This window comes from Cervus elaphus, chromosome 15 (genome assembly GCF_910594005.1).
Source record: "Cervus elaphus chromosome 15, mCerEla1.1, whole genome shotgun sequence".
Classification (NCBI taxonomy): Eukaryota; Metazoa; Chordata; class Mammalia; order Artiodactyla; family Cervidae; genus Cervus; species Cervus elaphus.
This window is the reverse complement of record NC_057829.1, coordinates 64,260,566-64,276,618: the sequence shown is the minus strand read 5'-3', so window position 1 is coordinate 64,276,618 and position 16,053 is coordinate 64,260,566. Positions and strand designations below refer to the sequence as shown.

Here is a 16,053-nt window from a genome sequence, read left to right as displayed (position 1 = left end):
GATGTGAAGAGACAACTCATTTGAAAAGACCCTGATGCTGGGAAAGACTGAAGGCCACACAAGAAGAGGGCGACAGGATGAGATGGTTAAATAGCATTACTGACTCAATTTGAGCAAACTCTGGGAGATAGTAAAGGACAGGGAAGCCTGGCATGCTGCAGTCCATGGAGTCGCAAAGAGTCACATATGACTTAGCGATTGAACAATAACAGCCACAACCAATAGCTTAAATGGTCTATAGTGATGTTGTCAATGGTGTCATCAGATGCTTAGAGATCAGGGGCTTTTTTTAAGATCCTGTTCAATGCCAGGCATGTCTGTCTCTGTCTTCTTGGAGGTTAGTATGTTGGGTCATACTGATGACTCTTATATAAAAGAGAGAAATACAGGATGTGTGTCTATATTTACATATAAATATTTTATATATACACACATACACATATAGAGTGATAAACTGTCATAAGAAATGAAAATGAAATTTGTAAAAAGATTTTTGTGAACTAATGTACTTTGTATCTACAAAATATTAAATGTTGGAGTCAGTTTGACTAAATGGAAATGGTCTTTATATGTGAAACAGCAATGTTCTAGGAAAGAATTATATTAATAAAATCCTCTTAAGTTGTTTTCATAAGAATGAGATGCAGAAACTTATTTTTAGGAATTTTTGGAACACATTAGAGAACATAACTTATATAAACAAATGGCTTAACAGATTTGGCATTTGATAGGAATATTTAAGAAGCATCTTGGGAAAATGTGAGATCCCCATATATGATGTAAGAAAAAAAAATGTTTAGAAAAATATGAACACTTTTAGCCTTTAAAATACATATAACAAAACCAAAGACTTTAAAGTATTTATACTGGGAAAATGATTTTTGAGATAATATAAAAGAAGTAAAAAAGTACATGAAAATAGGATGTCAAATTGAAGATTTAACCTTTGAACTCTTGCTGGTTCTTGGTTTGACAATTGAAGACTATCCTTTAGGTTTAGATAGAAATGTATATGTAAAGTTCATCTGGCAGTTGAATTTGGTTAATGTTTTGAAGGGAATAAACTGAGCTCACCTTTCATATCAACTTCTCTCTCCCTACTCAGGACCTGTCACTAATGTTTATTATCATCCTTTTAACCCTAGAATTCATAGTCTATTCTTTTCTGTCCTGGAATTTTATATGCAAATAGTTGTCAAATTCCTGTTATGTCTCCTGGGTTGACAACTTTCCGTTTCCATGGCCTTTTCTATGTTAATCTAAATAAATCAATACTTTAGCTTCCCAGGTGGTGGTCTTGCCTGCAGATGTGATAGATAATGAGAGCCACATCACACAAAAGCAAAGGACTGAAGAAAAAGTCATCTTTTTGAAAGGTTCATTTTGTGGCTATTTATAGGATGGATTAGGGAGAGCACAAGCCCCCCCAGCCAATATTCAAGGCCCTCTCCCTAACATCATCATCATGTTCTCTTCTCAGAGCCTCACCTCATCTATATTGCCTTTCCTAAGCCAACTGCTTCCTGACACTTATACACACAGTTGTGTGGCTGGTTATTTAACTCTACCAGTTAATACCTAATTTGTATCTGTTATGAATTGCTTCATAAGGATTTTCTCTCCTGTGTTGGATTGTGAGTTCTTTGGAAACAGGGGCCATGCTTCCTTTCTCCTTGTGTTCTGTCCAGTGCTCTGTTGCTGTATTTAATACAACAACAGGCTTAATACAGTGCATTGTGTCCAGGATACACTCATTATGTGCTCACCTATTGGATGCCTTCCAGTGCAATAGGGAGTCATTCCGGATCCAAATCAAGTTATGACAGGGGTAGAGTAATTAAGTACCATGTTGTTGGTTCACTAGGAGGAAGCACTGCTGATGGTGGCAGTTCTATTAAAAAGGAAATTGAATCGGCCATCTGAGAGATAACTAGGACCTGACCTAAAATATTGCCTACAGCTTCAGAGGAAGAGGTTGCTGTTGAGTTCAAAGGGCTACTTGTATGCATATAATAGTTATCTTTTACCTTCATTGTAAGCATTAATATTAGCAGTCGAATCAGAGTTCAAAACACAAGTCCTAGCAATAGTATCCTTGTGGGTATTCCATGTAGTTTGCAATCCTAGGCCAACCCCAGGCAAATAAAGGACTCTGATTGAGAGATTGAACATTGAAACTTTTCCTGGTGCTTCTTGACTCAAACATTAACTATAAAATATTTTGTCTCTGGTCTCTTATGTCTGTTTGGATACAAAAATCTATGATAAACCTAGGCAGCATGTTAGAAAGCAGAGACATCACTTTGCCAGCAGACATCCATATAGTCAAAGTTATGGCTTTTCTAGTCACATACGGATGTGAGAGTTGGACCATAAAGAAGGCTGAATGCTGAAGAATTAATGGTTTTGAACTGTGGTGCTGGAAAACACTCTTGAGAGTCCTTGGACAGCAAAGAGATCAAACCAATCCTGTAGGAAATCAACCCTGAATATTCATTGGAAGGACTGATGCTGAAGCTCCAATACTTTGGCCACCTGATGCGAAGAGCTGACTCATTGAAAAAGACCCTGATGCTGGGAACGATTGAGGGCAGGTGGAAAAGGGGATGACAGGATGAAACGGTTGGATGGCGTCACTAATTCAATGGACATGAGTTTGAGCAAACTCCGAGAGATAGTGTAGAACAGGAAAGCCTTGCATGCTGAGGTCCATGGGGTTGCAACGAATCAAACACAACTTAGCAACTGAACAACAAGGATACATAAAGAAATTACTCTGATAGCTAATCTTTGGGGGGCTAAAATTGTAATGGAGTTCTCTTGTACTTATCTCTTAGCAGTTCTGTAGAGATTTTCCTTTAGCACTAGTGGTTCCTTGATGATATGTGTGCTGAGTATTGATGAGATATTTTTTCCTCCCCAGACAACACTACAAACTGATGAAGTTAAAAATGTGCCTTGTGGAACAAGGTAAGCGTTCCCCTTGCTTACCAAACGTCCCTTTGATTCAGATGTAGTTTCTGTTCATAAGCTGTAGTCGCTTAAACATCTTTCAGATAGGCGTGATAGTAACCCAGGGGAATTTCTCTTCTGAGTGTTATTTGAGAAAAGCCCTTCCTCCAAACAGGAGCTTTCCATCTTAGAAGTCATTTTAAACTGATAGTAACAGTTTAAAATGGAATTAGCTCACCATATCAAGTGTAGTATTAAATGCCATCTAATTTAGAATTTCTGATTCAGTAGGTCTGGAATGAGATCCAAGAATTTGCATTGCTAGCAAGAGTTCCCAGGTGATGCTAATACTGCTGGTCCAAAGACCATATTTAGAAAATCAGTGCCCTAAAGAGTTGTGGGGCAGGAAAGTCAGGCAAGGCTCAAAGAGTATAATCAGTACATTGCATTGTATCAAAGGAAGAGTATAAAGCTCAAAGTATGTTTTAAATTGTGTATTTTAAATGACTAATATATCACTTTTAAAGCCTGTAAAAGAGGCTTTGACATCTGTGGAAGGACAGGAATGCTCTTAAAAAGGGAGCAGATTCTCTCTGTTTTAAGTTAAGGTATTTGATACCAAGTTCTCTCTAGGTCTATCTGTAACTCTCTTTTATGGATTCCCTTCAGAGATTACTCAAAATTGGCAGCTGATGAGATGTTGGGTAAATTTTATTTTTATCTTCATGCTTTCCTATGTTTGTCAGATTTTTTGCCTGTGAGCAGGTATTATGCTTTTTTTATCAGAAAAAAATGTTATTGTAAGTTGATAGAAGGGCTTAATTGTATATTTTCAAAATCTCTTTAACTTCATATATCTTAAACTGAGGTTTACATGTCCTTCAGGATGTGTGCTGGTAGGCCAGGAACTATAGGAAACCATTAAATTAACAAGAGCTATCTTTCTGGAGTGTCAATTTTACTTCACGTTTTGGGGGAAAATTCTTTTTTTCATATTAGAATAAATACAGATGAAAAGTAGATTAAGATAAAGCAGGAAATCAAAAGAATTTCAGTTCATGGCTGACCTCTGTACCTCTTGGGAAACTATTTTATCTGGTTCCTTGTTGGAGAAGTTTGGGGAATGCACTGCTTTAGCTGTTGGCTTCAGTTAATAAGGACAGAGTACTAAGCAGCTCTAGGTTTTAGGTCTAGTCTTCCTGTGAGCTCATGTGATAATAGCATTTACAAAGGAGAGCCTTTGGTTATGAGAGGAGCCAGGTGAGTGTGTATAAGGGTTATTTGAGTAGTGATTAATGAGGTAGTTTTAATCAGTAGTATATCTTTAGATTTTACTTCTAAATTTCTATCACGTGGGGTTGTTGGATGATGTGGGATTAATCTGGGATTCTGTTAGTTTGTATTTGGCTCACATTTTTCCATTTCTCTGTTTTTAGTGGTGGGGTCATGATCTATATTGACCGAATAGAAGTGGTTAATATGTTGGCCCCTTGTGCAGGTATGGTATCCATCTATTCTGTTAGAGTTATAATCAGAGTATCTGTAACTGAGAGAGTCCTTGAAGAATAGGAAGAGATTCCCTAAGGAAAATTTTATGACCTGATTCATTTCTGATCTCTCTCTATATAAAATAATCATTGGAATATTTTCCATTCTTAGGGAATGGTGATAGTGATAGATCACAAATCCTAGACAAAGTTGACTTTCTGCAACTGTATGGGATACTCCTCTCTGAGCTGAGTGTATTTAGCAAGATAGTCATTGATTATTTCTAGAATTCCTAGAAAGTGACATTTCATCCAGTCAGGATGAGAAATAATTTCCTTACATATTGAAAGTCTATAACTGATCAGTTCCTTGACCACATTGATCTGTGACCACCGAAAAAGCTTTTTTAGCTGAGATTTGCTATAACTTGCAATCTGAAAGTCCTCAGTGTGGGGAAAACATTTTCTTGGTAATAGATGAAAACCCCCAGAAATGGAGTACTGTTCAAATAAAAAACTGAATGAGAACTTCTGAAGTAAGATTGGCCTTCTTTTTAATGTTTGATTTTTTTCCCCAGTTTTTTTTATTTTGATAAAATACATATAACAGAATTTGCCATCTTAACCACTTTTAAATATTCAGTGGGCATTAAATACATTCACATTGTTTTACAGTCATCACCAACATCCATCTCTATAACTCATTTTCATCTTGCAAAACTGAAACTCTCTACCCATTAAACAGTAACTTCCCATCTGCCCCCTCTCCCAGCCCCTGGCAACCACCCTTTCTGTCTTTCTGACATTTCTGTGTACTCTCTGTCTCTGTGAGTTTGACTACTCTTAGGTACCTCATAAATGGAATCATACAGTGTCTGTCTTTTTGTACTGGCCTATTTAACACTTAATGTAATGTCCTCAGGGTTCATCTGTGTTGCAGCATGTCAGAATTTCCTTTCTTTTTAAGGCTGAATAATAATCCACTGTATGTATATACCACATCTTGTTTATCCATTCATCCGTTGATGGACATTTAGGTTACTTCCATGTTTTAGCTATTATGAATAATGCTGCTATGACCATGGGTATACATGGGTCTCTTTGAGATCTTAGTTTGAATCAAAAGATCTGCTCTTTTCAGAAAACCTATATAGGTATTTCTCCAAAAAAAGACATGCAGATCTCAATAGGCACATGAAAAGATGCTCAACATCACTAATTATTAGAGAACTGCAAATCAGAACTACAATGAGGTACCACCTCACACTGATCAGAATGGCCATCATTTAAAAGTCTTATAAATAACAAATGCTGAAGAGGGTGTAGAGAAAAGGAAACCCTCCTATGCTGTCGGTAGGAATGTAAATTGGTGCAGCCACTATGGAAAACAATATGGAGATTCCTCAAAAGACCAGAAATAAAGCTGTCATATGATCAGCAATCCTACTCCTGGGCATGTACCTAGACAGATTATAATTTGAAAAGATACATGCCCCAGTTCATTGTAGCACTATTTACATGGAAACAACCTAAATTGTCCATCGACAGATGAATGGATTAAAAAGGATGTGGTACATACATATAATGGAATGTATGCAGCATAAAAAAGAATGATATAATGCTAATTTGCAGCAGCATGGATGGATGGATTAGAGATTATCGTACTAAGTAAAGTCAGAAAGACAAATAATGGTATGATACCAATTGCATGTGAAATCTAAAATATGACACATATTATGAAACAACAGATTTATGGTTGCCTTCAGGGAGGGTGGGTTGGGAGTTTGGAATTAGCGGATGCAAACTGTTATATAAAAGATGGATAAGTAGTATGACCCCACTGTATAGCGTAGGGAACTATATTCACTATCATGTGATAAATGATAATGAAAGAGAACATGAAAAAGAATGTGTATATATGTATAACTGAATCACTTTGCTGTACAATAGAAATTAATACATTATAAATCAACTATACTGTAATAAAATAAAATTTTTTAAACGATCTGTCATTTTATTATCCTTATTACTTATTACTAAGTAGTAATACTTTTCCTTATTAAGTATTACTTATTAATAATTATCCTTATTACTAAAATTTGCACACATACAATGTCAGGATATTGTGTTCAGCAAAAACAATTCAAAAACATGAAGTTAGACCTTTGCCTTAAGGGTTTGGTTTTTTTTTTTTTTCCCTCTTGAGAAGGCATGATACTGACCTAAGAATACATATATATTGGAATATAAGGTCTAGCTGAAATTTCATGTCACTGGTACAGGCATAAATAGCAAAAGAATTTCAGAGCAGAGAGCAAGCTGTGTTACTATCAACTGGATTTGGATTATATTTTTCAGCAACTAAGTATTTTCCTGTCTTTTATCATCTAGTTTCCCTGGTCACAGGGGTGTTCCTGGAGGCTCAGATGGTAAAGAATCTGCCTGCAATGCACGAGACTTGGGTTCAATTCCTGGGTCGGGAATATCCCCTGTAGAAGGGAATGGCACCCCACTCCAGTATTCTTGCTTGGAAAATTCCATGAACAGAGGAGTCTGGAGGGCTATAGTCCATGGGGTCGCAGAGAGTCAGACATGACTAAGCAACTTAACACTTTCACTTGACTTCACTTTCTCACTTGCCCTGGTCACAGATCAGTGGAATGGACTGTGATTGAAAAACAACAGAAGAAGGGGAGATATTGCTTGTTTTCTGGGGAGAGATAAAGAGGAAACTATTGGATCACTGACTCATTTGTAAATGACCAAGAGAATGAATTAGCCACCGAGTGTTTTTTGATGACCTGTTTGTGATCTGCAGTCTAGTAACTTCTAGTTTCCTCCATAGGAAGGCCAGTAGAGCATGTCTTGGGTTTGAAGGGAGAAAGCAGCATGTTTTAATAAGTAGGGCTTAGGTTCTGGCACGGTATAGTATATACCCTTAGCACATTTCTGAAATTCTGTTTCTCAGTTTCATATTATGAAAAATTGGATTTTTTTGTGAGGATTGTGTGTTAAGGAAGTATATAAATTGCTGGACATAAAGCCTGGCCCAGAAATGTTAGCTTCCTTCCCTTCTAGCCTAGCATCTTTTTTTTCCCCCCAACCTTTGAAAACTGCCTTTTTGAAAGTGGCCTTTTGGAGCTACTTCCCTCTTTCATTTCCACTGTTCCTCAATTAGTTCAGGTTCTCTTCATCTAAACTTTTGCTTTTCAATCATAGCTTCTTTATACTTTCCCTGCTTCTGATTTCTATGCCTTAGAGTTCATTTTTAACTCTGCTGCCAAAGTACAGTCTGATAGTGTCATGTCCTTGCTCAAAAACTTTGACAGTTCCTTATTACCTTCAAGATAATATATACTCTCCTTAGTATAGAACTCAAAGTTTGCTTATTAGAATTGCAAATGCAGTAATATGTGGAATATTATGCACGTTAAGAAACACATCAAGGCTTGGAGTTGTGTTCCATGTTTTCACTGTTTCATTGGCACTTCTTATGTATATTTTATAACTAACTTTTACCTTGGCTGAATTAGAGGATACACAGGTTAACATGAATTGTACCTTTCTTCCAGTGTTCGATATCGTGAGGAACTACACTGCAGATTATGACAAGACCTTAATCTTCAATAAAATCCACCATGAACTGAACCAGTTTTGCAGTGCCCATACACTTCAAGAAGTTTACATTGAATTGTTTGGTGAGTCTTATTTGTTTTAAATATATGAATAATCAATTAGAAATCTTGTTCAACTTGTTTGTGAAGGCTATAATAATAACAGTAATGTGTTATTTGTGCATTTCTTCTGAATTTATAATAGAGCAGTTGTGTTTAAAATATTCTTTATCTTAAGTTTAAAATTTCTTTGCTTAAAATTGCTTAAATTAAGCAAATTGTTACTTAAGATACTTTAAGAATGATAACCATTTTCTGAAATGTATAGTGTATAACTTGGTACAGATTGGAAAAAGATTCATTTCTTACAATATTCTATTTGTGCCATGATAATTTACTAAAAATTAGCTTTGCTTGTGCGCTCTCAGTCTCTTTAGTTGCATCTGACTGTATAGGACCCCATGAAGCCTGCCAGGCTTCTCTGTCCATGGGATTCTCCATACAAGAATACTGGAGTGGGTTGCCATGTCCTCCTCCAGGGGATCTTCCCAACCCAGGGATCAAACTTGTGTTTCCTGCAGTGCAAGCAGATTCTTTACCATCTGAACCACCAGGGAAGCCTAAGAATACTGCTGTGGGAAGCCTATCCCTTCTCCAGAGGATCTTCCTGGCCCAGAAATCGAAACAGGGTCTCCTGCATTGCAGGCGGGTTCTTTACCAGCTGAGCTACCAGGGAAGCCCAGTTTTGTTGCTATTTTAATAGATAATTTGGGGAATTTAGAACCTGTGTCTTGCAGTTTCCCAAGACTCACCTCCACGTTTGATGAGGACTGGCAGGACTCCATATAATTATACTCACAGCTGAGATGTACTACAGCAAAAAGATACAGAGCAAAATCGCAAAAGGAAAAGGCACATGGTGAAGTCTGAAGAAAATCAGGCACAATCTTGCAAGAGTCTTCTCCAGTGGAGTCATGCAGGATACACTGGATTACTCCAGCCTTGAAATGTGACAACACATGTGAGATGTTGTCTGCTGGAGAAGCTCATTAGAGACTTTCTGCCCAGAATTTTTCCTGGAAGTTGTTCATGTAGGTACCCTCTGCCTAGCATGTATCAATACCAATATTCCAGATTTCCAGAAGGAAAGTAGATACTCAGCGTAAAATACATTGTTTGAATAAACAATTTAGGCACAGTGAAGTCATTCTTCCCAGTTCTGGAGATTGTGGAAATGAAATGCTCTCCAAATCCACAACCCCAGGTGACAGACAGAGACCAAATTGCAAATAGGCCTTTCTAGGATAGTAGTTTTCAGGCTTGCTATGTTAATTCTTTTATGTACAAGTTACTTTTCATTTGTGATACTGAAAGTTCTGGCCAGGGGTTAGGTTGCTGCTATTGGCTGCCTACTTCTCTCTTCTGGAATTATTAATGAATTTCTTAGAGGCAGATATAGGAATGCTTTATCAGTGTAGAAATCTATCAGTTGATTCCTCGTTGTTGGTTACGAGCTATTGGAATGATGTTTGAGAAAATTTGGCCTTTTCTTATTTGTCACATTACTGGTTATTTAGTAATGGGGGAAGTACTGATGAGGTGGATAGAAAAATTTGTGAATTATAAAGTCAAGTGAAGTGACATCATTATTCTCGTATGCTTTAAGAACTTTCCCGTGAGGCTTTCCCCTTCTCTCTCTCTAAATCTAAAATAATCAGCTGAGTTCCATAGAAATGAAATTTAGTTATTTGAGAATTTGAATAAAGATTGACTAAAGATAGAAATTTGTTTTTTTAGAGAATCAAGACACATATAAGTCACAATACTGATTAAGACATTAGAAACCTAGATCCTCCATTTATTGAATAAACGTCAGTGGCTGCTTGTTGTCTTTCCTCAATTTCTTTGTCCAATAATTCCTCACACTTTTTCTCATTTGTGTATATATTTATTTGTTTTCATATGTGTGTGACATGGCTTAAGCTCTATAAAAGAATACCATGGAAACTTTAGATCTAATAATAATTAGTTTTGTTTTAGTGCTAGCACAGTGTTAAGACTGTTTTTCTGAGTGTCGTGAGAGCTCTTGTTCTTGGCTTCAAAAACAGATCAAATAGACGAAAACCTCAAGCAAGCTCTGCAGAAAGATTTAAACGTCATGGCCCCAGGCCTCACCATACAGGTAAGCCCTTCTCCTAGGGAAATTCTTTGGGAATTTTGAGAGCTTTGAATTTGATTATCCTCTAATAGGACTGTTTATTAAGCAGTTATTTAACTGAAGTGCTTTGGTAAATTATAGTCTGTCTTTCTCAGTTTAACTTTAGGTTATGGGTAGCATTTTTTTCTGAACTCTTGGAACAGATAAGCTGAGGTTCATGCAGGAAATAAAATCTGTATACTGCTATGTTTGAGGCGTTATTAAGTTACAGTAATGGTGTTAAGTCAGTGTAAGACTGATCCTTGACATCAGTAAGATTATGAAAAAGAATTTCAAGTATAAAATTCGAACAATAATTCCAGACAAAGTAGATATCACAAAGTATTCATTGACAGATGAATTGACTGGATGAGTTTTGCTCTTAGTTAAAAGAACATTTCAAGAAAGTCTGCCTGGAAATGACTGGCTTGGAATTTTGATAGGTCTAGAAGAATTAATAGGATTTATATGGGGGAAAGGAATAAGGAAGATATTTCAAGTGGATGGAATGACCGAAGTAAAAGCAAGGTAACAGATGAATTTAGTGGTGGTATGATGGTAGCAGTGGCATTGGGAGATAGAATAGTGAGAAAAACTGCTTTTTGGGGTCAGTATTTTTTCAGAGTGGGTTGAAATCCATTATTAGGTTCTAAAATCAGTTTTAGTGGGTTATGACTAGCCTTTAAATAAAATGGAATTGAATAGGAAAAGAAACCTGGGCACATGGCTTGTAGTAAGTTTTAAGTACCATTCTGTGAAACGTGTTTGTATAATGTAAGTGTGTGGGGTAGGTGTTATTGTTGGGTGTCACTGTAAGATGCCTTTTCTACTGTAGTCATGCTCAGTAACATTGGAAAGCAGTGACTCTGGATCTGGATTATCCGAGAAGTGGTGAATATGACTTCTCTAATATGCTTCCTCAGTTTCTAGATCATACTGCTTCTGAGAAGTGTGCATTCACTCTGAGTGATCAGGCACAATCTCATAAGTCCTAGGGTATTTCCCTGTCCTCCCCCTTGCTGTGCCATTATCTCTGCTGGCTTCCTGAGGGGAAGCTGCCCAAGTTACAGGGTCTCTTGAAAAGTCCAGAGATAACTTTGTAAAACCCTTTTGGTTGTTCTGGAGTAGCTTTTCAATTTTAAAGATAAAGTGAATGTCACAGATTCTTACATTCTGCTCAAGTTGTTACTTGGAGATCGAGCTCATTCTTCTTTACAACCCTGTATAGTTCCTTGCCTTATATTACATAACTATTTACCTATTGTTTCCAATTTGCCTTTAATAAACAATAGTGTCGTGAATATTCCTGACACATCTCCTTGTATGTACAATTTATCTTTCAAAGTGGCTGTATAAATCTACATTCTCACCGGCAGTATTTGTGAATACTTGTTTCTCCACAACCTTGTCAACATGTGAAGCAATCAGACATACTGATTTTTGACACATGGATACATGTGAAGTTATTGAATATCGCTTTGATTTGCATTTCATTAGTTGTTAATGAGGTTGACATCTTTTTATTTAATTTTTGTCCATTTGCACTCTTCTGTCAATTGCCTATTCATATTCTTTGCCCTAATGTTGGACTAAAATGGAGTCATACCCTAACCATTTTTTTCACCAACAATATGTAAGTGTCTTTTCAAGTCAAAAATAAGATTCGCTACATCATCACTTTTAACGTTTTAATTTAATCCCTGTGGCTTCCAGTTTTTGCTGTTATGTACATGTTGTGATGACTAAGCTGTGCTGGGTCTTCATTTCTTTGCAAGGACTTTCTCAAGTTGCGGTGATCCAGGACTGCTCTTTGTTGCGGTGTGTGGGCTTCTCATTGCAGTGGCTTCTCTTGTTGTGGAGCACAGGCTATAGGGCTTGCAGGCTCAATAGCTGTGGCCCACAGGCCTAATTGCTCTGCAGCATGGGGAATCTTCCCAGACCAGGGATCCAACCAGTGTTCCCTGCATTGACAGGCAGTTTCTTTCCCACTGTGCCACCAGGGAAGTACAGGATAAATTCTCAATTGTAGGATTGATGAGTCAAAGTGTATGCCCTGTATGGGGACTTTTTGTTACATATTGCCAAACTGCATTTCGGAAAAATTTTAGCATCTTGCGCTCTCTCATCAGTAGTGTTCATGAGCTGTTGTTTTCTGTACATTTGATTGTGTGATTGTACCCAAATAATTAACAGATGCGTGTCTCTAAATCCTTTTGGAGAAAATGTGTCTGATATTTTGTGTTAATTATTGAATATTCTCGGATGTATGTTTGCTCATTTTTTGGTTTTTATCTGTTTTTCTCATTGACTTAAACTATTTTTGATATGTTAATTATGGCAACTCAAATGCATAGGAAACATTTTCTCCTAGTTTTCTTTTTTGCCATTGAACTTTTCCCATTGACAGTTCTGAAGTTTAATTTTAGTATTTTTAGCAGTAATTTTAATATTTTTTCTTTATGAATTTTGCTGTGCCAGCATGCTTTTAAGAGCATTTCACCAACTTTAAAATATAAAAATCTAAATAAAATCAGAAATTATATTTTTTTCTCTACTTTTATAGTTGTATTTTTAGGTTTAAATTTTTAATTCATCTGGAATTCATTTTTAGTTGTGAGGTTGGACTCCAGTCCCTCCCCCAATTATTAACAGTAATTATTGAATAATTTATGCCCTTCTGTCTTCCTTGTTTGAAATGCCGATGGTATTGTATGCTAAATTTTGTTATATGGTAAAGTCGTTTTTTTTGGACTTTGTTCTGTTCCATTGCTTTTTCTATTTCCTATTCTTCCATTAGTTACTGAGACTTTCATCTTTTCCCATCCAATCTGCTTCTCTCCTGTTTTTTTCTTCTAGTTAGTAAATGATTCCCTCTTAGCCTCAGGCCAGTCTAAATATATGGGAGGCATCTTTGACAACCCTCTTGCCCTTAACATCTGGTCCCTGGATCCTGCTGATTCTACTGAATCCATCTAAAACATCTCTGCCACCTCCTTAAACCAAATACTGTCTTTTGCCTGAATTTCTGCAATAGTCTCCTATCTTGTTTTCTCACTTTTACTTGTCTACTGCATGGCAGGAAAAAGGATCTTTTAAACTTAACTATATTTATTTGTTGTTTTTATTAAAAGTTGTTGAATGAAAAAATATCATTATATTCATTTTTTTAAACTGATCAAGATCTCCATTTTTTGGTTGCTTTAGTCTTGTTATAAAATAGCTTCTTATAGTTGAAATGCATTTTTAAAACTTAAAGGCTATTTTTCAGTGTTCCTGTCTTTAACATGTTACCTCATGGTTATGATAATTCAACTTTTTAGTCACTTTTAAAATTTTGGTGAGATATATTTTGTCTTTTCAAAAATAATGGCCTTTGATATTTATGTCCAATTAACTCTCCATGATGAGTTTTCACTACTGATATTTTCAAGGCATACCAGGTACCTAAATTGGCTTGTACATTTTAAAATTAGGAATATAGTCTATGACTTTACTTATATTATCATTTTTGTTTCTTTTAGAATTTCTGACTTAGGTGAGAAACCCATATACCAAGTTAAATTAATATTCATAAATTTAATGAACTCTAATGCAATTAAATATGTAGTTTATTTTTAAGCATTGAGGAATGCAAACAATTCTTGATGACTTTATTGTATCTCTACAGATTTGCTGAATAAACTATTGTTAGTAATTTTTTCAGTTAATTTCCTTAGATTTCTGTGTGCATGTGTATGGTAAAAATACTTGAGATCTACCCTCTTAAATTTTAAGTGTACAAAAAGAATTTTAAGTGTACATTTTATTGACTGTAGGTACAATGGTGTACAGTAGATCTCTGGAACTATTTATTTTACTTGATGAAAACTTTATGAGTTTCTCTAGAATTTTTTTAGCTAAGTAATTATGTCAAAATAAAAATGTTGACTTTCCTCCCAATCTAATATTTTAATTTTCCACATAACACTAATAACTATCTGAAATTCTTTTGTTTATTTATATGCTTTTTGTTGTTATTTACTGTCTTTTTGTCCTTTTAAAATTTTAAAGTCCATGAGCGCAGTCTTGTCTTGTTTATTGCTGTATCCACAGTGGTTGAAACAAACAGTACTTGGTTCGACTAGGCACCCAATTAATACTTGTTGAGTGAACCTTCTCTGTAACTCTCAGTGTTTTAATTTTTCCCTTCTCTATATTTGTACCCCATTTTTTCTTTTCTTTTTAAAAAATTTTGTTTTTTTTACTTTGCTAGGTCTTCGTTGCTGTGAGGGCCTTTCTCTAGCCGTGGTAAGCAGGGGCTTCTCTCTAGTTGCAGTGCACAGGCTTCTTGTTGCCATGGCTTGTCTTGTTGTGGATTAAGAGCTCTAGAGCACGCAGGCTTCAGCGTTGCAGCATGTGGGCTCAGGAGTTGTGGCTCACGGGCTTAGTTGCTCTGTGACATGTGAAATCTTCCCAAGGGATCGAACCTGTGTCTCCTGCATTGTCAGGCAGATTCTTCACCACTGAGCCACTAGGGAAGCCCTGCATTTTTTCTTCTTTAACAACTACTGTGGCAAATTGAAGTGGTGAAAAAATTCTTGATTTTTTTTTTCCTATGCTATTTAAGGCAGTGATTATATTATATGCTGGCTTTTGGTTTAAAGTATGTGCTTATGACCCAGGGTTCAGTTTCAACAGACACATTCATTTCATCAGCCTTTTTCCCTTTCTTCACTCACTGTGTGTGTTTGTGTATTTGACCATTGTTTTGGGGTATTTTATTTCTTTTTTTTTTTTCTTTTTTTTTTTCTTTTATTTCTTAAATCTCTTTATGAAGCAAATTATTCATATCAATAGGTGCTTATGTTTCACATATTTGAAAATTATGAGATTTCCCAAGATTGACAAGTGTGTAGTATATTCTTCAGCCTCACACAGCAAGATAGAAGTCTTCAGAAGACAGTTCTATTTCATGCTACTTTTTAAGACTAGGAAAACACGTGGCCACTGCTTCCCCCTGAATCATATTGGAGGTACCTGTCTTTCTGGTACTCACATAGGGAAATCAGGCATCTGTTACCAGTTTTGGTTCTGAATTTTTCTTTGTCTTCTGGATATGTCCTTGAGTTCTTCTTCATAACCTCACATGCTACAACCTTCAGCATGAAAATTGAGGTTTTTTTACCATGGTCCCCAGCTTCTTATTCCATTTCACTGTAATTATTATATTTAGTTATGATAATCCTCAGTTATGCACAGATCTAGCTTTTTTATGGAGGGTAGGCTGTGTTGCTTAAAAGTTTTAAAAGCTTTCTTTCAAAAGCCCTAAATGAAGTCTTTGTGCCTAAAAGCCTTGTTGCTTAAAAGTTCAACCAATTTTCAGAGGGAAATTAAAAGTTCCTTCAGATCAGCAAGATGTTTGTGTGTGTGTGTGTGCATGTGTGTGCGCGTGCACACGTGCAGTCATGTGGAGGGTGGTACAGGACATTTAGCTAGTAAAATCAAACACTTCTGAGAGGTCAGGTCCTTAATACAGAAAAATCAGCCTTCGGAACCTGGATTTCCCACATAGATGTAACCGTGTAAGCGCTTGTGTGTCCACAGCACAGAAAGCCAAACCCTTGACAGTTGTTGTTTGCACCAAAGTAAAAGTTTATTTGCAGGATCCAGCAAGGAGAGTGGGCAACTGATGCTCAGAGGACCCAAACTCCTCAATAGCTTTGAGGGAAGTTTTTAAAGGCAACATTTGAAGTGAAGGTTGTCGGAGGCATGACTTTCTTCTGGTTAATATTCCAGAAATATTAATCATCAGTCTTCTTGTGCC

The 16,053-nt window shown here is 36.3% G+C and overlaps 1 protein-coding gene across 2 annotated transcripts in view; it reads left to right on the top strand.

Annotated features, from left to right (window-relative positions):
- Positions 1-16,053, top strand: part of ERLIN1 (ER lipid raft associated 1) — a 37,732-nt gene that overhangs the window by 4,367 nt on the left and 17,312 nt on the right. For both annotated transcript variants that reach the window (XM_043926863.1, XM_043926862.1), the window contains 4 exons: positions 2,924-2,970; positions 4,389-4,450; positions 8,012-8,137; positions 10,162-10,235. In XM_043926863.1, coding sequence (XP_043782798.1) covers positions 2,924-2,970; positions 4,389-4,450; positions 8,012-8,137; positions 10,162-10,235 — 309 coding nt within the window. The remainder of the gene's footprint in view (positions 1-2,923; positions 2,971-4,388; positions 4,451-8,011; positions 8,138-10,161; positions 10,236-16,053) is intronic.